This window comes from Microtus oregoni, unplaced genomic scaffold, assembly GCF_018167655.1.
Source record: "Microtus oregoni isolate MIOR12 unplaced genomic scaffold, Mior012 000061F_ref0000440, whole genome shotgun sequence".
Classification (NCBI taxonomy): domain Eukaryota; kingdom Metazoa; phylum Chordata; class Mammalia; order Rodentia; family Cricetidae; genus Microtus; species Microtus oregoni.
In genome coordinates this window covers 7787867-7813163 of record NW_024543871.1, presented here as the reverse complement: position 1 = coordinate 7813163, position 25297 = coordinate 7787867, and the positions used below count along the sequence as shown (strand labels likewise).

The 25297-nt window shown below is 43.3% G+C and overlaps 1 protein-coding gene across 1 annotated transcript; it reads right to left on the bottom strand.

The window, feature by feature from the left end:
* Positions 1 to 177: 177 nt before the first annotated feature.
* Positions 178 to 23746, bottom strand: Asb11 (ankyrin repeat and SOCS box containing 11). The gene is given in 8 exon segments (XM_041640001.1): positions 178 to 705; positions 2987 to 3178; positions 5404 to 5538; positions 7444 to 7594; positions 9100 to 9207; positions 13569 to 13648; positions 23466 to 23586; positions 23589 to 23746. Coding segments are annotated over 8 exon segments (972 nt in total). The 5' UTR covers positions 23649 to 23746; the 3' UTR covers positions 178 to 580.
* Positions 23747 to 25297: the final 1551 nt, after the last annotated feature.

Sequence of the window (25297 nt, the reverse complement as noted above, 5' to 3'; positions counted from 1 at the left end):
GAAGAGGGCATTAGATTCTCTGAAACTGGAGTTACATATGTTGAAAGCTGCCATGTAGGTTCTGGGAATCAAACCAAGTCTTCTGCAAGAGCAGCAACTGCTCCTAACTCCTGAGTCATCTCTCTAGCCCTGCTTAGCTATTTATATATGTTTAAAAAAAACAAGAGAAATCAAAATCATTGCAGACATTTATTTTAGGAAAACAACAAACTAGCAAAATATATTGGGAGAGGGACTAAATCAAGAACATTTCTTAAGTACTTAGCATTTATTTTAATCATATCTACCTGTGTATATGCAATACTCAGAATGCTGAACACAGGCCCAGGTGCCCAAGGGTTCTGAATCATCCAAAAATAGCCTTTTATTTCCCCCCATTTCAGTTTCATTTTAAGTTGATTAACAAGAGTTAAAAACTACAAGAATTCTGAATGCCTCTTAACAACCATTACACTAATCAAGAGTTTGCTCACCCCAAGTGTTTGGATTTATAGTAGAGTTACTCTAAATGGGTAAGTTGATTTTTAGGATAGTGAGCCAGCCACCGAGTGTATCTACTACAGCAGGCAACAATTCCCAACTACTGGTACAGGAGGAATTTTTCCAGTGACTCTGGAAGCCCTAGCTGGGAGATGGCTTGAGGACATGCACGGCCCAAGCACTTCCGGACACACAGGCGGCAGAGCTGAGAAAGAGCAGGTGGACCTGGGAGAGGGAATTAAAAAATGGCATGAGCCTCACGGTGGGGTGGAAAAGGAGATTTACTACTGTAAGATTAGCTGAATGGGATAGGAATTACCAAATGATGTTACGTGCTCCCAGCAGAGGAGTCTGCGCTGCCCTTATTGAGTCTTCAGCAGTGACTGTGTTATTGAACACAGGCTCGGAAGAAGTGTGGATCGATGGCAAATCTATCTCACTCACGATTGCCTGTGCTAATGGACGTGATAGGCTGGCTGAAGTAAAAAGCACTGGGGTTCAGAGCCCTACGAGAGCTTCAGGACAGAGGGCCAACAGAAGAGAGGGTGGGAGCAGGAAGTGGCACCTCTGTGGTCACACAGCCAATGCGAGGAGCTGAACCAAGGACCAAAGTGTTTCCAACATCCTCCGGGGCCTTCCAGTACAAACTCCCTATGCGGTAAACCTGGTTCTCACCCCCCACCTGAAAGGGCCCTCTGTTCTTGCAAGGGTTCCACCTCAGTAGATATGTAAAAAGGACTCTAATCACTTCGATCCTCTTGGTCCCTGAATTTCAGTCTCTTGGAATCTACTTATAAAGGGACATTTATATTATCCCATTATTTCTTCACCTGCCTATCAACAAAGACTTCCTCACATGGCTCTAATTACTCACTGGCTTGTACAAATCCTCAATGTAGGTAAAGCCCTACTGCAGTGGCATTATGAAAACCAGAAAAAAAAGAGCAGACTACACATGCAAACAGCCTGAGGCCACTCAAGATTGCTGTGGACAAGGAACAGGCAACCGAGAGCTGTTCAGAGAAGCAAACCTTCACCTTTGGATAAAAAGCTGAGGATTGAGAATGGCAAAGAGGCCTACCCAGTGCCCCTCAAATCTGGGGCAAGCCTTACCTCAGAAACTAAGTAGCTAAGTAGAACACAGTAATACAACAAACTGTCCAGTTCTCTCTGAGAAGCTCAAAATTAATGTGTGTGTTTATGAAGCTCGAGGAGAGAGGAGCTTGCTAATAAGGAACGCAAGTAAACCCTGAGCCTGAAAACACTCCCAGTTGGGGGTGGCGGAGAGAAGAAAAGAAAAGCTATGTTCTCACCGAGCAGTTGCAAACATACTTTCCAAACCAGCATCTGGTAAGCAAGACCACTATCCCTCGAGTGGTGCTTCAAATAAAAGAGCATTTACTGATAGCCTAGGCATCAAGACACTATGAATTAGGGCTAGTTAAAAGATGGGAGCCTGCTAAATACACAGAGCTTAGGACCCCGCTTAGACTGCCTTGATCAAAACATGGATTTTAGTAAAGGGCCCCAGGTGGTTTATTTGCACAGTAGGTTTTTTTGTTTTGGTTTTGGTTTTAGTTTGGGTTTGGGTTTTTCAAGACAGGGTTTCTCTGTGACTTTGGAGCCTGTCCTGGAACTAGCTCTGTAGACCAGGCTGGCCTCGAACTCACAGAGATCCGCCTGCCTCTGCCTCCCGAGTGCTGGGATTAAAGGCGTGCGCCACCACCGCCCGGCGTACAGTAGGTTTTTTTTTAAGCACTGATGAAAAACTAGTTCCAAAACAATAAAGCAACCATTTCATTGGGCCAGACACAGGCCTTCGGAGTGATTTCACAAAACGTGAGAGCCCTTGCTATGTAAATTGTTTCAGAAGATTTGGGTTCGGGTCTTGGAACTTTAAGAGTGCTCTTTCTAGCATCCTAGGGCTTCTTCCTAGTAGGTGTGTGACCTTCTGGAAGCCGATTCCTCTATGCTTCGCTTTTCTCATGCATAGCTCTCCTTCACTTCTCTATTCATACGGATAGCATAAGTTTCCATGAGGTTCTCAGTGCTTCCAAGAACTCAGCGAGGTTAGTCCTCTATTAAGGAGGCCATGGTGCTACTGGGGGATTTGATCTAATGAGACCACAAGCTATATACTTGGCCGTTATTGATGCTCCTTATGCAGCATGTGAGTTATTTCTAATTTGCTCACGAGCAGCCTCCTAGTGTTATAAAGCCAACCTTTGATGTATTCACTTGTGGCCTTTTCCTAAGATGAACATGACTCTTGGATCATTTCAAGGTTGTTGATTATTTTCTTGTAGTAGAAAATAAAATGCAACAATAAACACAGAGTGTAAAAGAAAAGTCCTAGGACACGCTGCAGTGCATCCAGGACTGGTCCCTTCCCACAGTACCATCCCGAACTATAAGGAAAAGGGAAAAACGGGGACTAGTCTAGGGATGAGACAGGCCTAAGCACGCTTAGGGAGCAGAAGTAAATACCCTACCCGGCTCTTCTTACCTTCATGGAGCAGGAGCGCCTGCGCCACACTGCTTTTGGGAGCAGCAAGATCAAGGGCAGTTTTGCCCTGCGAGTTTCTGAGTCTCAGGTTGGCCCCGTACTCAGTGAGCAGGTTGATGACCTGCACACTGGACTGCCTCGCTGCAGCATGCAGTGGGGTATCCAGCCACCGGCCACGGTCAACACTGGCTCCTTAAGAGAGCAGATGACCACAATCAGTGCTGCTTGTGAGTGTAAGACACATGAGCTATTATTGTATATAAAGGCATCTTACTAGCTGTCCGTGTGTGTCTGTGTATCAATGTAGACATGCATGCATAATTAATCGGAAAAAAAGCATCTTACACGCCATGGCGTATTTAACCAACCTCGGAGACTATGTGACTTAAGCCTAGAACCTCCGCAATTGGGAAAGATTACTCCCAAGCAGTTTGGAGAAAAATGAAGTTAGATGCTTTCATACACACACACACACACACACACACACACATGCATGCGCACACACACGCTTGCGTGCACACATACACAAACTGTAACAAAAGCAAAATATTTGAAGTTCCTGTTACATAGTTATTTGGGGGACTTTTTAGTAAAAGAGAGAAAGAAACTTGTTTAGCATTTATATTATTGGAAACTCAGAAAAGATTTCCAAAATCAATATAAAATAGTAAATGAAGGAATAAAATAAATAATAAAAAAAACATCTTGGAGATCAAATTTCTCAAGTAAAGGTTCTTCCTATAGCTTACAAGTTTACATCAGTAGCTAGGTGCCTTAAATCATGAATCAAAAGATAGTTTTGGAATGTTCTACTTGTCCCTGGAATGGTCGTTTCTTTATATGACATTCTGAAGTGAAAAATGACTGTCTTAGGGGGACAGAGGTGGGTCTGCTGCAAATGGTCACCACATTCTATACTTAGTTTTCCCTTTGGAAAGGCATCTTCCTGTCAGAGTTTCAGCCCACGTAACCTAAGAGAAACCTAATGACTGCAGGGTAAACTAGAATCTAGCCCTCAGCCCATCAGCAGCCTGTACTCCCCTGGCCACAACGGTCAATCAATTGGTTCAGAGATGGCCATGCATGCAACTCAAAGAGAGCCAATATTCCTTTTTGTTACAGCCCAAGTGTTTGTGGTGGCCATATTGCCACAACCAGGGAGAAGCATCCTAGCTACATAAGGCCAGCATCAACGGAAGCAGAGCTGAGAGATGAATACGTGTTTCTCTAGATGGGCTGTGCATATAGCTTTCAAGTGTCCAATGCAATCAGAATCTTTTCTAACCTGATAAGAATGATGAGATCTCCTGGGTAAACTGGAATGGTGGCTGTATGTGGAGGGGATGGAGTATGAGAACATGAAGGAAGCAGATGGTCGAGTTGTGGAAGGATGGAGAGGGAGAGCAATGAAAGAGATATCTTTTTATTTATTTATTTATTTATTTATTTATTTATTTATTTTTGGTTTTTCGAGACAGGGTTTCTCTGTGGTTTTGGAGCCTGTCCTGGAACTAGCTCTTGTAGACCAGGCTGGTCTCGAACTCACCGAGATCCGCCAGCCTCTGCCTCCCAAGTGCTGGGATTAAAGGCGTGTGCCACCACCACCCTGCTGAAAGAGATATCTTGATAGAGGGAGCTATTATAGAGTTAGTGGAAGACCTGATGCTAGAGAACTCTCCAAGAATTCACAAGGGTGACCCCACCTAAGACTGACTCTTTGCAAGAGTGGAAAGGGTGCCTGAACTGGCCTTGCCCTGTAATCAGATTGATGACTACGCTAATTGTCACCATAGAACCTTCATCTAGTAACTGATGGAAGCAGATGCCGAGATCCACAGCCAAGCACCAGGCTGAGCCTGGGAATACAAATGAATAGAGGGAGGAGGGAATATATGAGCAAGGGGGGTCAAGATCATGATGGAGAAATCTACAGAGACAGCTGAAGCAAGCTCGTGAGATCTCACGACCTCTAGACCGACAGCTGTGGAGCCTGCATGGGACTGAACTAGGCCCTCTGCATTTGGAAGACAGTTGTGTAGCTTGGTCTATCTGAGGGGCCCTGGTAGTGGGACCAGGATTTATCCCTGATACCTGAGCTAGCTTTTTGGACCCCAGTCCCTATGGTGGGATGCCCTGTTCAGCCTTAATGTAGTGGGGAGGGGCTTGGTTGTGCCTCAACTTAATTTGGCAAACTTTGTTGACTCCCCATGGGAGGTTTTGCCCTTTGGGAGGAGTCAATTGGGGATGGCCTGGATGGGGAAGGTGAGAGGGAGCAGGAGGAGGGGTGGGAGGGAGAACTGTGGTTGGGATGCAACATGAATAAAAATAAATAAGCAAACAGAAAAGAATGCAATCTTTAAATTCAGTTTTTAAAAAGTCTAGCAGCTTCATCTCACTAAAACTGTTCTAACAATTACCTAGTTCTAGAAGCTTCTTCGCACAGTCGACTCTCTCATAGGTGCAGGCTACATACAGAGGAGTTCCCAGCTGAGGAAGCTCTTGGTCAATGTTGACATTATTTGCCAGCAGAATCTCCATGCACTCTCTGTGACCTGGTGGAATAAATACTTTTTTATAATTATATATTATGTAATTATAATGTTTATATAATATTATATATAATAATTTATAAATAAACTCCCTTGCCCAGCGGCGGTTGTGACACCTTTAATCCCAGCACTCGGGAGGCAGAGGCAGGCAGATCTCTGTGAGTTCGAGGCCAGCCTGGTCTACAGAATGAGTTCCAGAAGAGCCAAGGCTGTTACACAGAGAAACGCTGTCTCAAAAAAAAAAATACCCACAAAGCCAGAACAAAAAACAATGTATGGGACTCGCTCACTCCCAAAATCCCAGGTGTATGAACTGGCTTTTTGGAGCCACATTGCTGTGGTGGGATACCTTGATCAGCCTCGATAAGAGTGGGTGGTCCTGCCTCAACTTGGTATGCCAGACTCTATTGGCTCCTCAAGGAAGGCCTTATCCCCTCTGAGAAGTGAATAGGGGGTGGGAAGGGGGAGGTGGGGGCTGGAGAAGGAGGGGAGAGGAACTGGGATTGGTATGTAAAATGAAAAGCAGATTTTTTTAATAAAAATATGAGAAAAAGAAACTAAAAAAAATAACATAAAAGATAACCTCACTCAAATAGGGACTTGTTGAATATGTCCAGAATTTCAGGACTGCTTTCCAGAATGGGGTTTCAAAATAACAGAGATTCGGGGTCTGGAGAGACAGCTCAGCAGTTAAAACTCTTGCTGTTGCTCTTCCATAGGACCTGGGTTAAATTCCCAGCACCACATGATGGCTCACAACGGTTTGTAACTCCAATCTCCGGAAATGCCGGCTGCACACAGACACACACAGGCAAAACACTCATATACACAAAATAAATAAATAAAAATCTTAAAAAAAGAAGTAACAATTTTCCCCCATGTGCTAGAAGAAAAACACTTTGTTTTGGGAAATCTGCAAACTAAAACCATGAACATGTTTCCTCCAGGGTAAGTTTTTTTTTTTTTTCAGTACCGGGGTAACTGCAGTGAAACTCAGATTCTAAGGAACATAGCTGAACTCACTGTCTAGCATGAAGCCACCACTGTACAAATGGATGGCTATAAGATGCAGAGGGATAAACGACCCCATTATTACCCGCACTTAAACCAAAGCTCAGTCCCATTCCCGATCCATTGCTAAGCTCTCATTCTCTTCTTTATCCACTCCTGTAAGAGAAGCTGTGACTTTATTTGGTTGGACTAGAAGACACAGATGGGGAGGAATCCAATGCTTCAGGTACAGAGTTGTATTCAAATGAACTTACAAACTCACAGGCCTACTCTATGGAGACTTTGCCCAATGACAAGATAAACATGATTAATTTGCAGTATATCAACTAATTCTTCATGAAGGAGTGCTTCTGAGGTACAGATGAAAGTTTGATGATCGTTTTACATGTTTCCTCAAAAGTTTTACCACTGAGGTTGGAAGGATGGCTCAGTGGTTAAGAGCACCTGCTGATCTTGTAGAGGACTCGGGTTCAGTTCCTAGCACCCATATGATAGCTCACAACAGCCTATGCCTCCAGTGCTGGGGAGGAGGGGATACATACATACATGCAGGCAAAACACACATACACACAAATTTTTTTAAAAAAATTAATAGCTAATATCGCTAATTAATTTAGCCAACCTTTCCTTTAGAGATAACATAATCAGAACCAAAGCGTGCCTAGTAAACACATGGTAGCTGGTAAATATTTATTTCTGAATAATTCTTATCTCTTTCAGTTTTCCTGGCCGAACAGAAACTGAGCCTAGTTTGCGTTGAATGTAAACAGCCTTGAGAAGTAAGTATACAAGCCAGCCGCACGTAGATGGAAACATTAGGACCAACACAAGACCTTGATTTAGGTAAAGTGCAATCAACCCAGCACTGTCGGGTGTGCCCTGGAGTGGCTTGCTTACCTCTCTTCACCGCTTCATGGATAGGTGAAGCCAGGTAGACCTCCAGCTGGGCCTTGGCTCCAAACTCCAAGAGCAGGCTGACACAGGCCACACTGCCACTGCAGCAGGCGTTGAAGAGTGGCGTGGCCCCGTGAACAGTCAGTCCATTGACCTAATGTTGGGCAGAGCAAAACTCACAGTAAAATTGTCACCAAGTGCGTACTCCTGTGTGTGTGCCTGGAGAAATCCACTCATGATGATGATGAGGGACTGAGAGTATTGCAGACCTCTCCAAAGGGACTGGTACTGTTAGGGGGTGTGGCCTTGTTGCAGTAGGTGGTGCTTTGTTGGAGTAGGTGTGGCTTTGTTGGAGCAAGTGTGTCACTGTGGGGCTGGACTTTGAGTTCCCTGTTACTCTCAGTATCAAGGAACACTTCCTGTTGCCTGCAAGGTGTAGAGTTCTCACCTACTTCTGCAGCACCATGTCTGCCTGCATGCCTCCATGTCCCAAAATATTAATAATGGACTGACTGAATCTCCAAACTGTAAGTGAACCGCCCCAATTAAATGTTTGTCTTACAAGAATTTGTTGTGGTCACGGAGTCGCTTCACAGCAATAGAAAGCCTAACTAAAACAAAAGTTGGTACCAGGAGCTAGGGCATTAATGTGATAGACCTGACCATGTTTTTGTTTGGAGAAATATGGACGTTGGGAGTTTGGATTAGAAAAGCAGTGGAATGCTTTAAGTGCTGTTTAATTGGCCATACTACTAGGAGCATGGAAGGCAGGGGTGCTAAGTTTGATTTGATGAATTGGGGGTATGGTAAGTGTTCATTGTCAACTTGGCTGCTCAATGTGGGTACTAGGAAGGAAACTTCAGGTCCTCTGAACCACGGCTACAGCCCTGGAATTATCATGATTAGCTTATCTGAGGTAGGAAGACCTGCCCCCCTGTGGGTGGAACTATTATTCCCTTGATAGGGGATTCTAGACCTCTTCAGAGTGGAGAAAGCAATCTGAGTACTACTGCACGGTGCAACCTTTGCTCTCTTCCTCGGCCTTTGGATGACTGTAGCCAGCTGCTTTAAATTTAACACTGCCACTTCCCTGACAGCCAGAATGGACTATAACCTTGAACTGTGAGCAGAATAAACGCTTTTTCTTTTAAGCTGCTTTTATCAAGGTGTGTTATCATTGCCATAGACCAGAAACTAAAACAGTTCACAATGTGCTTTATCCCTAAAACTCGTTTACTTTGGTAATGTACACCTAAAAGGATGGTTGACTTGGAGCATTGAATAGAGTGTCTTTCATTCTTCTGTTGAAATTTGTTATTTATGTTTTATAACAAAATGTTTTTTTCTTTTTAAATTGATCTTATTGAGCTCTACATTTTTCTCAGCTCCCCTCCCTTCCTCTCCCACCCCCTTCAACCCTCTCCCATGGTCCCCATACTCCCAATTTACTCAGGAGATCAACAAAATATTTTTTAATGACCCCATCTGGATATTCACACATGGCTTATAGAGGCTGAAAAGAGGAAGATGGATAGGGTTTGACCTTCCCATTGCTCGGTGAGTAAGCACTCTGGAAGGGAGTGCCTGCCCAGGTGTTTTAGCTGAGGGACCTAGACAGACAAATCCAGCTGTGCTGGGCAGGGCTGGGGCAGTACTCACGTGTGCACCATTTTCCAGCAAGACCTTAGTGCAGGCCACATGACCCCCAAGGCATGCCTCATGGAGAGAGGAGACCCGGTTAATTGTCACAAGATTCACGTTGATCCCCTGCAGTTTGGAGAGAAGACAGTGAAGTGCTGCAGCCAGCGCAGCAAAGCAAGACTGGCGCCCACCGGGTTTCTGTTTTCGAAAAGCGCGTGAGGACAGTGATACTGGTGCCATATTAAAATAGAGTAGGAGCCACAACCATGGGATTCTAAACACAGCATTGGGGACTGGAGAGATGGTCCAGAATTTAAGAGCAAGCATGGCTCTTGAAAAGAACCCAAGCTTGGTTCTCAACACCCACATCAGGCTGCTCACAACTGCCTTTAACACCAGCTTATGGGGGATCTGATGTCTCTGGCTTCCTAGATTATCTGCATTCACACACACACACACACACACACACAGAGAGAGAGAGAGAGAGAGAGAGAGAGAGAGAGAGAATAAAAATAAATCTTTAAACACAGCATAGAGTCTCAAAGTCATTTGTTCTGATTCAGGCAATGTGCTAGGACATGGGTCTTTGAAATTTATGGCCTAAGCCCCCCTCCTCCAAGAGTCTACTGGGGAAGAAGGAATTTAAACAAAAAAGCAAGAGAAAAAATTCATACTACAGAAAGCATGTTGAAATTTCAGCTGGGAACATGGAATATTCTAAAAGTTTGGTTTAGGGAAGGAGAAAAAATAATCACCAGACACAGTGGCACATGACTTTCATCCCAGCACTCAAGCAGAGGCAGGCAGACGGATCTGTCCCATTGGCAAATGCTTGATCTGTGTGCCTATTATTGTATAGTATATATAGTATAATACACACAAACGCATAGCGCTATAGAAACTTCTCTGGTTGAAGGAATATTGAGAAAAGGAAGTTTAAGGACAGGGCTTCAAAAGCCCTGTGTATCTCACAATTGGGGTCTTTCCCTTTTTCCTTTATCTTTCCCATATATGACTTCCTTTTAAGAAATGAATACTTGATATTCGGTGATAATAGAAAAAGAGGAAAGGAAAGAAAAGGAAAAACTGAAAAAGTAGTGGGAAAGAAAATGGCTTAAAATGACCTAGTCCACAAGGTGGCAGCATTGTACTAGAAGCACAGCTACAGTTCAAAAAAAAAAAAAAAAAAGAAAACGAAATCTCTGCACTGGAGAAGTGCCACCAAGAAGGTCATTTGCTCTCAACCTTCCTGGTGCTGTGACGACCCTTTAATACAGTTCCTCGTGTTGTAGTGATTCTGCTATAAAACTATTTGATTGCTACTTCACAACTGAAAGTTTGCTACTGTTATGAATAATAATGTAAATATCTAATATGCAGAATATCTGATATGTGACTCTGTGAAATAGTCATCTGACCCTCGAGGGGGTAGCAACCCACAGGTCGCGACCCAGTGGTCTAGATTGACTTCTAAGCGTGCATGAGGGTATGGACATACAGAAAAGACAAATCGTTTCTAAGACTCGAGGTTACCCAGCTGTCAGCAACAGCGCAACAACCAAGATGGTCCTGAATTAATGCTTTTTTTGCATTTACTCAAGGTGGGTGAATGTTTTACTCACATTTAGCACATGACCTGAATGTAAAACAAGCTTTTAAAAGTGGAATATATAGGCCAGCAAGAGAGCTCAACGGGTAAAGAGACTTGCCAGACACACAATAAATAATTTTTTTTCTTTTAAAAAGTGGAGTATAAGCGGCTGGAGAACTGGCTCTGTGGTTAAAGCACTTGTTGCTCTTCTAGAGAACCAGAGTTCAGTTCCCAGAACCCATGTCAGATTGCTGACAACCGCCTGGAACTCCAGCTTCAAGGCCTCCAGTGCCTCTTCTGGATTGCAAGGACACTAAGACACACATGGCATAAATATATACACACATGAAAAAAGAAAAAGAAGTCTTAAATAACAGTAGACTATATGTTTGACTAGTGCAAAGAGCAAAGAATTGAGTCTGTAGCAAACCAACTGAAATTCTTCTCTGTAGTGCCCTTACTCACTTAATCACACTACTAAAATAACAAGTTTCAGAGTAGTGGCGATATCATTGCCAGGCCTGCTGGTGCACCACTATAATCCCAGCACTTGGGAGGGAGGTCGAGGCACGAAGATTATGAATTTGAGGTCAGCCTCTACTAATTTTGGGACCTGTCCAAACAACATGAGACTCTGTCTCAAAGAGCAAAGAAACAACAAAAAGGGGATAGAATCCGATGATTGTGTAAAGTGCTTACATATAAAGAATCAAGCTGGGTGGCAGCGGCGCACGCCTTGAAGCCCAACACTAGCATTGGGGAGGCAGGGGCCAGCCTGGTCTACAGAGTGAGTTCTGGGATAGCCAGGGCTACACAGAGAAATCCTGTCTCAGCAAAGCAAAAATAAATAAACAAACAGGAGCCCTCCATGGTAGGTCACTTGCTTAGCACATGCAGGACCTGGAGGCCACTCTCAGAGCCTAAGAAGGCCCTGTGCGGGAAGGAAAGGCAGTGTAGAGAGCCGCCTATTGTGTGACGCCCTTGAGTTCAGTCAGAAACACAACTCGAGGGGAGACTAGATTAGTGACAAGATCAAATACAAAGTCCATCGTTGCTAGTAGTTCTGTTTTCATTTTGCCTCTATTTGCACTCAGGAGGCAGAGGCAGGAGGATCTCTGTGAGTTCGAGGCCAGCCTGGTCGACAGAGCTAGTTCCAGGACAGGCTCCAAAGCTACAGAGAAACCCTGTCTTCACAAACAAAAAAACAAACAAAAGAAAAAGAACCTATGAAATGCTAAGTGCTGAAGCTCAAATGGAGAGGCTTTAAGATGACGTTGTTTTTAGGAAATGGCACAACTGTTAAGCTGGGGATGAACTGAGTTGGTGAAGTGCTTGTCTGGCTGGTTTGATCCTCAGTCCAGCATAAATTGGTGAGGGACATACTTCGATTGAATTCCAGAACACGGAAAGTGCAAGCAGGAAGGTTAAAAGTTCAAGGTCACCTTGTGCTCCAACTAGAAAACTGAGACTAGCCTGGGATACAGGAGACTATGTCTCACAAACAAGTGGCCATGGAGATGGTTCCACAGGTAAGGGCAATTGCCGCCAAGCCTGATGACCTAAGTCGATCCCGGTCCCCATATGGTAGAAGAAGAGACCCATCACCAGTGGTCTGCTAAATGCTCACCACGGTATGCCCCCTCCGTCCCTATACACACACACATAAATATATAGTTTGCAAAATAAAGAAGTCCATACAAAATAAATTTAAAATAAAAAATGTAAAACTGAACAAAAGTAATGAATCACTAAAAAGAGAGGGACACACACAAAATATCACTATCCCAGCTGGCTAAAAACAATTGCCCTTAGCTGTGTGGGATACACTCAGCAATAAAAATACAGTGCTGCCAATAGCTAAATCTGCCCTAAGATTTATGTGATTACTAACCTATCTCAGAGCCTACTTGAAATGTGCATTGTTGAAGTGGGCAACCTCTCAGTGGTACCCAGTGATGCCCAGTTCCTAACTCTGCCTCAGTTGGGTAATGCTTTCTCCTTGAAATGTGAGCGTCAGGGAACGAAATGATGTCACTTCCAAGACTAGGCTTTAAAGAGTGAAGGGGCTAGGGAGCTGGTTCAGCCCTTCCGGAGGACCCAGGGTTCAGTTCCCAGCACCCATATGGCAGCACAGAACTGTCTGAAACTCTGGTCGCAGAAAATCAGGCGCCCTCTTCTGGCTCCCGAGGGCACTGCATGCACATAGTCCACAGGCATACAAGCCGCTAAAATACCCATACATATACAATTAAAATAAAGGTTTTTGTAAAAATGTGACTTCCTTCTTAGGCACCCTCTCTGGAGAAAGTCAGCTGATACTTCATAACACAGCCCTGTGGTGAAGCCCCTGAGACTGTGTGTGAAAACAGATCGCCCCTCCCCCCACCATGAATCATCACATGACCTAGCTGCCACTTCCCTGCCCGGAACCTGCACCCCAAGCAATTAGAAACTTCAAGAATCCCCGAGTGTTTGTTGTTGATTAGCATCGCCTTGCTTTGAGGAGATTCATAGCACATCGATAGCCAACAAATGCAATCCCCAAGAGCATGAGGTGCTCTTGTTAGCATGACATAAATTTGGGGATCCCCTTCATTGTCCTTAAGAGAGAAACTTCCTGTCAGGAAGTTTTCCCAAAGGGGAAAGGAAGCGAAGTGGGCCGAAATTGAAGCAGCTCTTAGAGAAAGCAGAGGCAAGAGGAGGCCACGGTATGGGTGGGGGCAAGATGAAGACACGGAATGGCAGTGCTGGGACCTGAGCACAGCTGTGGCCATCGCTAAATACAGAGAGATTCTAGATTAGAGCCACAGCATGGAGGCTGAGCACAGCTGTGGCCAACGCTCTAAATACAGAGAGATTCTAGATTAGAGCCACAGCACAGAGGACAGAGTCTTACTTACTTGTGCAAAGTTTTAAGAGCCAGCAAGCGCCCCTGGGCCGCAGCCTCGTGGAGCGGTGATCGGTCAGCCCAGCAGTCTGAAACACAAATCAGGTTTCTGGTCAAGGTCAGGAGACTTGCAGCTGTTCCTGCTGTCCACCCGCTGCGGCTCTTGAGGGGAGAGAAGAACCTAACCTGCACCATGCTTCAGAACTTGCTGGATTCAGGGAGCTGGGCACCTCAGCTTCTGCTGCCTTTCCATGGGTGGTTTTAACATGAAATACTTTTTTTTCAAACAAAACTAAGGGCTTGTCCCTGGTAACTCTAAGGTCAAGTGAAGAACTAAATGAACCAATTAGGTTTTTACTATTTCCCATAATATTATCTCACCTCCATCTATACCCCAAAATTCAAAGCCTATGCTTTGTAAACCTGAAGAAATAAGAGAAAAGACCTGAAACACAGCTCAGTGGAAGAACACTTGGTGAAGCTTTTAGTTAAAAGAAAAGGTGAAGGAAGAAAGGAAGGGAGGGATGGAGGAAGGGAGGAAGAAAGGAAAGAAGGAAGGAAGAAAGATGTTTTTCTGAATTGCTTAAGTAATTTTCTCTGATTCTTTTGATAATAATATCTATGCATTTTAATGTAAAATACCCTTTTCAGATGATATGATCCCCCAAACTTTACCCTAGAAAGTTGTGCACATGGGGCCAGTAGAGCCAGGCTGCCTGAGCTCATGTCCTACTTGGACCACTCTCTGCCAAAAGCAGCCTTTGCCATAAACATTTGAACCTCAGTTTTCCTAGCTGTAAACCAGAGAGACAGTAATCTATTTGGCAGGGCTCTCTGAAGGCCAGTCTAGGATAGCCACAGAGTCAGGTGCTCAGGGCCATTTGTGATCGATTAATAAGAAGATCGCAGGGCAGCTATCTAAGGGACAGGCTCCTCCCTGTTTTATGAGTGTATTTATTTTTCTGTAATTATTTCTCTGCCACTAAGACTGATCAGCTTCGATGGGCATTTGAGAAGTAACCACATAAGAAAAATCCCAAAGGACAATATTTTGTTTCGGAAACAGACCTGCTCCAGTTTGCGAAATCTGTGCAGTTTTAAAAGTGTGGCTATCCTCTTTCCATACTGAATGGAATGCCATGGACTTGGACTTTCTTTAAAAGCAAAGGGTCCTTCTGGTCAGTGTCTTCTACGTGATCCCGATGGTGGCCAGGGTTCAGATTTCCCATTGTCCACAAACTTGTTAAAAACAAAATCTCACCAGAAATGGAAGTGTGCAAATTTAAAACACTACAAGCCTCGAGCAAACAGTGTTCTCCAGCGGATGAGATTGGAAGCCGCAAGCATTGCAAGAAGTCTCTCATCAACATTAGAGCCCAGCGCATCTCTCCCGTTAGAGGGGTCTAGTTAGAACACTGAAGGGGGTTAACAATGTACTCAACGGGGTTGGAGTGATACTGGAACAAGTGGTATGAAAATGTGATTTTCATAATATGTAAACATAAAAGTAAACTTAAACAGTGTAGTCACGCCCCGAGAAAATCTAAACCAGGGCTTTTTGAAGGAATAGCTGACCCCAGGCTGGAGGTGTGTGTGTGTGCACGGGCACATGCGTGCGCTTGCATGTGTGGTGTGGCCTCTAACAGAAATGAAGGAAGGATGAGGAAAGACAGAAGATGTTGAGAAGGTAGAGGAAGACACAAAAGGGCTTCTTCTAGTCAAATATGGGACAATTTGCCCATCAAAATAAACAGAGAGTAAGAAAATACATGCTATCAAAACAGGAGCCCGTAAGTCCTTGCTGATATACGTAATACATCAATATGGATAATGTGCTTCTTCCTAAAATACACTAACTGAAAAAAAGTAGAATAAATAACAGGATCAGGTTCAAATTATCACTATATTAATTATAAAGGGAATGTGCATATTTTATTCTGGAAAAAATTGTACAAATCATTTTGACCAGCCCAGGTTTCAAAGAAAAAGATGGCTCAGCAGTTAAGAGCACTTCCTGCTCTTCCAAAGGTCCTGAGTTCAATTCCCAGCAACCACATGGTGTCTCACAACCATCTGTAATGAGATCTGGTGCCCTCTTCTGGCCTGCAGGCAGACACAATACTGTATACATAATAAATAAATAAATAAATAAATAGATAGATAGATAGATAGATAAATAAATAAATAAATAAATAGAAAGAAAAAAAGAAAAACACAAGCATTGGCAAGAAAAAAATTTTAAAAAACGTTGGCACCATGTGCCATCTGATTAAATGCCATGAGCCACAGTGTATGGCATGAGAGGGAACACAGTGTTAAGAACATCCTATCATCCTATCTGTGCTGTTCATGCCCCCAAAGCATAACCTGACTCTTAGGAGCAAACCCTGCAGCAGCTCACACCAAGGGACAGTCAATAAATGAATTGGCCCGGAGCCAATTGCAGAAGAGATAGGGACCTTTTCTAGACGGAAGGTGAGTGTGGAAGGCAAGACATAACAACATCTGATGCACTCTTTGACCTGGAGTGGGACCCCTTTGCTTGAAGAGATATTATTGGAGCAGTTAGCTAAACACGAATGGAGCCAGAGACTGGGAATTCTTTGTACTGACCTTGTAATTGTTCTGTTAAAAGTAATTCCAGAAAATAATTTTTAACCAAGAGAAAATAAACAAATAGATAAAAATGGTTTGTCATCTTATACTCCTGTAATGAATGAGAAATGCTTTTATAATAAAGAAAAAATAAAAAGGGCTTGCTATAAACAAACATATGCTGTGTTTTATCTCTATTTATTTCCGAGATGGCCCACAGCTGGTGAGTGTGACAGTTTACTTAAAAGAGAAGTGTTTCTCATTGTACCACCCTTCCCCAACTCAGAGTTTCCAAGGACCAACTAAAACTGTGGTGATGTGTCCTTAGAGAAGAACGGGAACTTTGTAAGATTGATGGTGTGAGAGAACCAATCATGTTGGAGCGAAGCAAATCCGGTAAATTTGCATCACGTTGGTTCTTAAGGGCACCCAAATTAACACCTTCAGACAAGTTTCCCTGAGAGCAAAAAATTATACCCTGTAGAAAAGGGGAGCCCAACACACTCTATACCAGTAAAACAGGGGAAAAAATTGGTAAAAAAATGGACATAAGGGGGAAAATGAACTTTTAAGTCAAATTAACCGATAGTTTTTTATTTGTTTTACATATAGTTTATGTCTTGTGGACCTTGCTTGGCTATCCACCATGACAATGAAAAGTGAATTTCAAGACATGGCTCACTTAGCCTTCTTTCCTGTATCCTCGTTTTCATTTACTGAATACCGTAGACTTTCATACCATGTCTGGATATAAAAACTAGCTGCAAATCACTTCTACTAATGAAATGGTCAATCAGAGGGCAGAGTCCATCTGCAGAGCAGAGTATTTCTGAATCTCCTTGAACATCTTCTGGCCTCTCATCGTTAGTCTCCATCTCAGTCCTTGGCAGCTCTGCTTCAGACACGCTGGCCATGAACACAGGCCCTCGGGGTTTCGGGACAGTCTTTACCCAATCCCGCAGTTCAGCAGCCTGAGCAACGGAAGCAGCAACTCTTCAGTGTGCCTTTGGCATTCTGTCCTTCTAATGCTAGCTAGTCAGCTTAGTAGTAGTAAGCATTTCTACTCTAGAGGTCAAAATTTTAGAAAAAAAATAGACTGCTCCCAAATCCCAAACTTCTGGAGCACTGACCCAACACTGCTATGCATAGAATAGAAAATTCCACCACATGAAACCCAGATTCATGTCCCCCAATTATTTTAAATATTACATGAAATTTTCATGAATGAATTTAGTATTTAAGCTAGGGTTTCCTCCCCCCAAGATAGCAAATTTTCTCAACTCTGGGAGAAAAAAAAATCTGAAATCTAAAATGTCTTGGTTCCAAGCATTTCATGTAAGGGAGACTCAAGTTGTAGAGGTAACCTGTTCAAGCATAAAAACAAGACTACGGCAGCCACTGACTCCTAAAAGTATTAGCTTAGGATATCAACATGAACTGGGTTTGCCTCTGCGCAGGATCTGATGGTCATTTGCCCTGTGAGAAGCAAGAGCCTTAAGCACATCCGTTAGCCAATTCCAGACTCTCTCATAGCGTTCCATTATTTATCAGTCCCATTAGACCCAAACCCTAGGCAGTATTTGGATAAAGCACACGAGACTAATGTTGAATGAAAACAGCCCTAAACAAAGAAGGCAGCACTGTGGGGTTCTGTTTCTGTCATGGAAAGAAGGAATACGCACTCACCTTGAGTATTAGGAGTCAAAAGCAAACTCAGGAGGGATGAGGGCTGACGGGGAGTGGGCATAGTAGGAGCCAAACTGATGGAAGTCTCTTATGCTATGGGTGCCGGCCCTGTCTGTGTTCACTAAACCCTTGTGGACTTCTCTGTGCTCATGGCCTTTAAAATGACTCCACCCCTTCCTAAATTTGCCCTTAGCATCTCTCCCTGCTCCCAGCAGAGAACATGGCTCTCTCTGGTCCACCAAGCAGCAGAGGTCCAAGGGACAGCATGTTCTTCATGGGCCTCCCACCTCTTTCTTCCAGGTGTTGGTTTCTCTGGTACTTTGTGGATGAAAAGAACCAAGGGGCAATCAGCCCCACGCACTAGGCCTCAGCATGTCACAGGATACGCTAGCATTTGTAGTGCTCCTACTCACTGTTGAAATGGAAATTAGGGCACCAAAATTAGGTTTGAAAAAATGGGTTTGGGCCAGGCAATGGTGGTGCATGCCTTTAATCCCAGCACTTGGGAGGCAGAGGAAGGCAAATCTCTGTGAGTTTGAGGCCAGCCTGGTCTACAAAGTTAGTTCCAGGACAGGCTCCAAAGCTACAGAGAAAACCTGTCTTGAAAACACACAAAAAAAATGGGTTTTGTATACGTTGTCTAAACTGAGGGAAGGAGAACAAAACAAAAACCCTCCTGATTTCTTCTGACTTTCCCTGTAGCCATCTTACAACTTGGAGACAACAGCCAGGAAGCACGAACCAGTAGCTGTGGAAAGAGTCACATGCAATCTCCCCCCAGGAGATGAGCTCTTGCCTTTCCGATGCCATGGTCCCTGTCGAAAGTCTGTCACTATTGGGAGTCTGTCACCATTAGAGGTGGGGGACTTTCAGCATCATGAGATCTACTGCCAAATGCTGCAGGTGTCTTCTGGGCATGTGAGCCCTGCACCACCAGGCCTGTGGCTCAGCTGCTTGCTCACCCACAGACAGCTGCTTACATCTGCTAGCCTCTACTTATCAATGCAGTCTCCTGGGATGCCCCCCGACTCCCACCCATGATTCCGAGGTCGCCTGGGTAAGCCTGTGCTGCCTGCCACCTGCCACTGCACCAAGAAAGAGGGAATGGTGGCTGCCTTGGATTTCTTCCTCACTTCATCTCTGCTTTGCCACCCCATCTCCATGGCACAGCCCCAGGTTGTACAGCACCGGGACAATTCATTCAGGCTATTGCCTAAGCAGATTCTTTCCCCTGATCTGCCTTTTGCCTCAAGCCCCAGTGACCCTTCCATGAGAGAAAGGGAGAATGTTGTTTTATGCATAAGAACACGCCAAAATGAATGACAACCATTTTTCATTTTGCTCCTACTAAAAAAGTCTCGTGGCTTAGTAAGCATTAGAAATAACACCAAAAGCCAGGGTTTAGAACTTCAGAAGTCGGGCGGTGGTGGCACATGCTTTTAATCCCAGCACTCTGGAGGCAGAGGCAGGTGGATCTCTGTGAATTTGAGGCCAGTCTGGTCTACAAGAGCTAGTTCCAGGATATGTTCCAAAGCTACAGAGAAACCCTGTCTCAAAAAACCAAAAAAAAAAGACCTTGTTCTTTCTTTAAGAACAATTGGTCTCTAAATTCTGCTTATCCTGTGCTACATTCACTTGTATTTGGGATGCTTTGGCATCCACTTATTCCTGCTGAGAGTGTGAAATAGGTGCAGAGGATGTAGGTAGCTAAGCTGGAAAAGCGCTGGCTTCGCATGCAGGAAGCCCTGTGCTGTATAAACCAGGGGAGCTGGAGCATGCTGTACTCTAGAGAAGAAGGCCCAAGGAAGGATCAACGTTCAAGGCCACCCTCGGCTACAAAGAGAGTTTGAAAACAGCCTCAGACTGAGTCTGTCTCAGGGGAAACAAAGTTTGAGATGGGCATTGGTCGTATACACCTGCAATCCCAGTGCTCAAGAAGCTAGCAGATCTCTATGAACTCGAGGTCCGCCAGCCAGCCTGGGAAGTTCCAAGTCAGCCAGAGCTGCAGAGTGGGACCTTGTAAAAAAAAAAGTGCAATAAATTTGCTGTATTCTCAACTGGAAACAAAATCGCTCTCCAGGAAATAACCTTTTCTGTCCCACTATGGATGACTGCCCCCTGAAAAGGACCTGTTAGGGTCTTCACACAACTATCTTCCTGAATCTGCCACAGTGTAGGTCGCCTTGTTTTATTCTTGTTCCCAACACAGTATCTCATACCCTTCTTAGCTGCAAATTGGAGCAGATTGTAAAACATTAAGGAATAAAGCTATTTGGCAGATCCAAAATTTTTCCATTGCTTTTAGTAAATATGTAACCGAGCTCTCCAAGTACATGAATACTTAAATAGGACTCAATTCCTCCTGTCCAAGATACTCTATTTTTACTTCCTTGGCGCCCTGCCTGGGTCACAGGGCTACAAATACATTATGAAGATAGTTTACAAATATGCTCGTGCCTGATGAAGTGGAGGGAAAGTGTTCAAGAGCATTTTCACCTCTTCCCTCACATCTTTCAAACTCTGATTTGTGGCTCTGGTTTTCGGAGTCTTTGAATAAAACTCATGACAACCCCCCCCAATTATCTATTTAATAACAAAATCCATTTAGATGGAATATGTTTAAGTTCCAAGAATTCAAAATAAAAGCCAGTAATTCTTTTACATTTAATTCAAGGACTTTACCCCTTGTCAAATTTTAATAACAATGTGAGATGATTCTAGAAGACGGCCTGTTGACAATATTTGGTCCTCATGGTGTACAATTTTTGTTCAAGCTTTGAAATCGTAGGAAGCAACATCCATGGCATTTATCAAAGAGAACAAAGAAGTGAATCTTATTTCTGAATCACAATAATGATAAGGACTTAGAATTGATGAGATTTTAAGAACACAGGGTTCGCTCGGGGCGGGGGGGGGGCATAATGCAAATTCTGAGAACCCTGAAATGTTATAATATAATGGAATTAAGTGGTTATTCACTAGAACATCCAGTTCTCATAGGAAGATGAAGTCTGGTCAGTGACCTGGATTAAGAAAGCTTCTTTGAACCCATTAGGAGCCGAAGAGCTGAGCTACAGGTGACCTGCGGAGGCAGAACCTCTGCCAGGAACTCGCTGTTCCCACCTGGAAACAGTCAGCAGGCACCTGAGCTATGAACTGCCCAGAGGACAGTTAGGCCACGGTTGAAGGAAGTAACGAGGGAATTAAATAAGACAAAAGACTACATATGTGCTGGGACATAAACAAAAAGGAACAAAGGCAAGAATACTGAAGAGGAATGGCCAGGAGTCAGGCAAGGCTGGCTGTCCAGTAAAAAAATCAGTCCCTTTGGGGGAAAAATGATTTTGAGTGTAGCAATTGAAAAATGAACTAATGTTTTAGCCCTTCCCTTAAAATTGCTTTTTTTCTTTTTAAGAAAAGATTCTATTATTTTTACAAGCTCATATCAGCAACTGTAAAATGTTCCAACTTCTAAATCCCCCACCCACTTTTATGGCTACAGCTTTGGCAGCAAATGCAGCCAGGATTCAGGTTAAGCAATTTCTCCTTTTCATTTGGTGCAAATATGTTTGCATACTAGAAGAACCAAGCAATTTTGCCTCAAGCTGAGAGTCTTGTTAAGTCAACTTACTGAGTAATTATCATGCATTTTCCAAACAAACCTTTGTCTGACGAATGAACCACAAAGATGACTTCTGATTTGAGAATAACACTGTCACAAATATCTTCCTGGTTTTTTTTTCAAGACAGGGTTTCGCTAGGTAGCCATGGTTATCCTGGGACTCACTTTGTAGACCAGGCTGGCCTCCAACTCACAGGGATCCACCTGCCTCTGCCTCCTAAGTGCTTTAATTAAAGGTATGCCCCGCTATTCCTGGCTCCCAAAGTCCTGCTGCTGCTGTATATAGATAACTCTAAATAATGGCAAAAGAAAAATAACTGTTAGAATCATGCAAAAAAGAAAAAAACCTTGTTTTGGGTATGTAACTATCAGTTTATTATAGAAAGACATCAAATCTGAGTGTATTATCATACATGTGAAAGGTATAGGACACACACATACATAGACAAATACATATACAGCACATACACACACACACACACATATATATATATATATATATATATATATATATATATATGAAATAAATAAACTAGACTTACATGCACTAGCCTCCCCAGCACCTGCCTTTAACAGTATCTGGAAATGGGCACCATCCCAACAGCCCGAACAACATGGCTGTGCTAGAGTAAATGAGTCTCTTCAAGAGATTGGAAGTCTGGCCCCATATTAAAATCTCATGATTAAAATACACAGCATGCTTACACAGGTTCTGAGTCCTCTAACTCCCTAACGAGTACACTTCACTATGGACCACGAAGACAGGAGTCACGCACAGGAACAACTTTTACAGACTCTGCCGGAACTATCCCCATTAGGTTGTCCCTAATTTAAATCACATCTAACAGAGCATCAAATGCTAGGAAGTCCTGGCCCAAATTTATAAGTCAAAAATACGTTCCTAGATCACACTTCCTTTGAAGCGAAAAAGAAGCATTAATGGTTTTTCCCCCACCAGTTACATACCTCCCTGAAATGTGTGACAAATATAATCCCCAAAAGAGATCTCTTTCCACAGTCCAGGCCTTCTGACACTTCCTTCACCAGCTAGCTGAAGCATTCTGATGGCTTGCCTTAGAGTTCTTGTGTCTTTATGTAAGGCCACTGATGCCTAGCGTTTTCCAAGCTGTCTAGCGCATTGAAATCACAAAGCATGTCTATTTTGAAAGAGAATCCTGGACGCAAATTGAAACAGACACCAACTAAAGCATGATGCAATCCAGGAACCCCCGGGAACACTAAAAATACATACAGCAACTCTGGACAGTGTTTATGAATAAAGACTGCTCCTCCTCTGTGAAGGGGCAGTCCCAGCAATGAGGACCTATCTGCTTCAGTTACTTTGGCGCGATGGCACCGCAATTAAGGCGAATTGTTTCTGGAAAGGGATGGAGACTGGCCTCTACAAAGCATGAGATGTTTTAGGTTTTAACCAAATCGTAGCAATTTCATAGTGGGAGGAAACCTCCATTTTTGGTGCTTTCTGTGGAGCCACTAGTGTACAAATGGGTTTAACGAAGTTTTCCTGGGACAAATGGCCCATCAGTTCCCTTTGCAAAGGATGCTACAATAGGCATACATACAGCATGCCATACTGATTGCTTTTCAAGCAAATTAATAGGTCATTTCATTTCCCAAGGAAAACCAGTCTTATTACAATGCCCTTTCTTGTTAGTTTGACTCAAAGTGCTGCAGAAAAATAAAGTTATATAAGAATTCTTTTGGTTAGTAGAAAGTCTCTTGAGATAGCCTTTAGAACCAACTATTCTGTTTACTTAGATACTAACTGTGACCAGACCCATCAATTTTCAAGAAAATCAAGCTGCAGATCCTTCAGCAATTGGTACAGACGTCAGTTGCTACTTCAAGTGACAGGGTACACGTTAATCTATGCACTCAGCACAAAAGTACAAGGAAAGCTTACCTTCTAGAAACACTCTTCATCTGAATTTTCAAGGAGGAATTTTGGAGGTGTTGGGAATAAATTGAAGGATTTCTTTTACCTGACAGTCCACCATAGATCTCTTCTGCTACCCTAGCTGCCTCTTTTCTGTTTCCTTTGGCGACATAGAAATGGGTTAGGAGAGCCAAGAAAACTTTAATTAAAAGCTTGAAGAAAAAAAAAATGTGGCAAACATGGTCAGAAAAATGTTTTTAAAGTCATAGAAAGCAGGACCATCTTCCATGTTGGCTTCTTCTCGGCATAGGTTCCGAGGGCTACAAATTTTTACCGAGTTATAATTGGCATCATATGACTTCTATTTTTAAGCCTCCTAGCACTCGGTGCTCCTGTTACCAAGAACTGTTTGTAGGTTCTAATCTAACACTGATGTGGAGAGTTAGATTAACACTGGGTATGTTGATATTTATGGCAATGTTAAACAACTTCCTTCTAATAAGAAACACTCAGTACTGGCCTGGAAGGATGGATGGATTCGACTCCCAGCACATGGCCATTCCAGACCATCTGTAACTCCAGTGGTCTCTTCTGGCCTCTGTAGGTATGAGACATGGAGGCAAAGCACCCACACATATAAGATAAATAATAAAAAGAACGTTAAAAACACTTGGTGTTCACACCCAACATTGACTTTGATCAAAACACATTGGATGCATGTATAGAAGTCTCAAACAAGAAAAAAAAAATAAGGAATTCCTATCCTAACTGCACTTTAATGTTCCTTCTAAACTTTTAGTTTTGGTATAGTAGGATGGAAAATGGGATTGGAAAAATAAAAGGAACTTCTACATTGCTACAGTAACAAAGCAACACAAGAAAGTGGGAATACACTGTATTCATCATAGAAAATACGTAGGGGTTCTTCACTTGCTTTTCATGTAGTGGTTTACAAAAGATTAAGTCCCAATCTAAACGATGACTAGTCAAAAAAAACTCTTGGTGGTAAGGTAATAGTAAATACAAGGCCTATCTTACATGTTTCTACAGATGAAAGTTGGGAGTGTGACTGGACTGCTGAGACGATTCTGGTGACAGTCCTGACACCTGTGACAAGGTACCCCAGCAAGGTCCTTCTCGCTTGTTCACTTGTTTGAAGCTTCAGAGAGGATGGCCACTCCTCCTGGAGGATGTGACCCATTCTCAATCTTGGAAGTGTGATACCAAAATGGATGAATGCCATGCCCTAGCTTCCAGATGAAGATTCCATGAATCAGTACCTTCCTTAGCTGGGCAGGGTTTTCATAGCAGCTGGCCGATACAAGTAAAACTCATTTGTGTTTAGTTTCCCTCACTAATAAGTTTCTTCTTTTATTCTTGTTTCTATGAGTTTTTTTAATAAATTTCTAAAATCTACTGAAAGTGCAAGTGCATTAATCAGGGATTTCTAGAGGAAGAGACCTTATAAAACAAATACACACGCGCGCGCGAGAGAGAAACAGAAGGATTTATTAGAACGACTTACAGACTGTGGTCCAGCTAGTCCAACAATGGCTATCTACCAATGGAAGGTCCAAGAATCCAGTGGTTGTTCATCTGACAAGGTTGGATGTCTCAGCTGGTCTTCAGTAAATACAGGAATCCTGAAGAAGTCGGCTCCAAAGCCAGTGAAAGAATGAACTTGCCAGCAGGAGGGAGGGCAAGCAGGCCAAGAGCAAGCTCCCTTCTTCCATGCCCATTACACAGGCTGCCAGTAGAAGGTGTGGCCCACATCTCAAAGATCCGGATTAGAAGTGGGTTTTCCCACTTTAGATGATTTAAGAAAAAATAATCCCTCACAGATAGGCCCAGCCATTTGTGTTTTAGTTAATTCCAGATGGATTCCAGCTGAAAACCAAGGGCAGCCCTCACAGAAAGCAAAAGTACAATTTTAAGAGC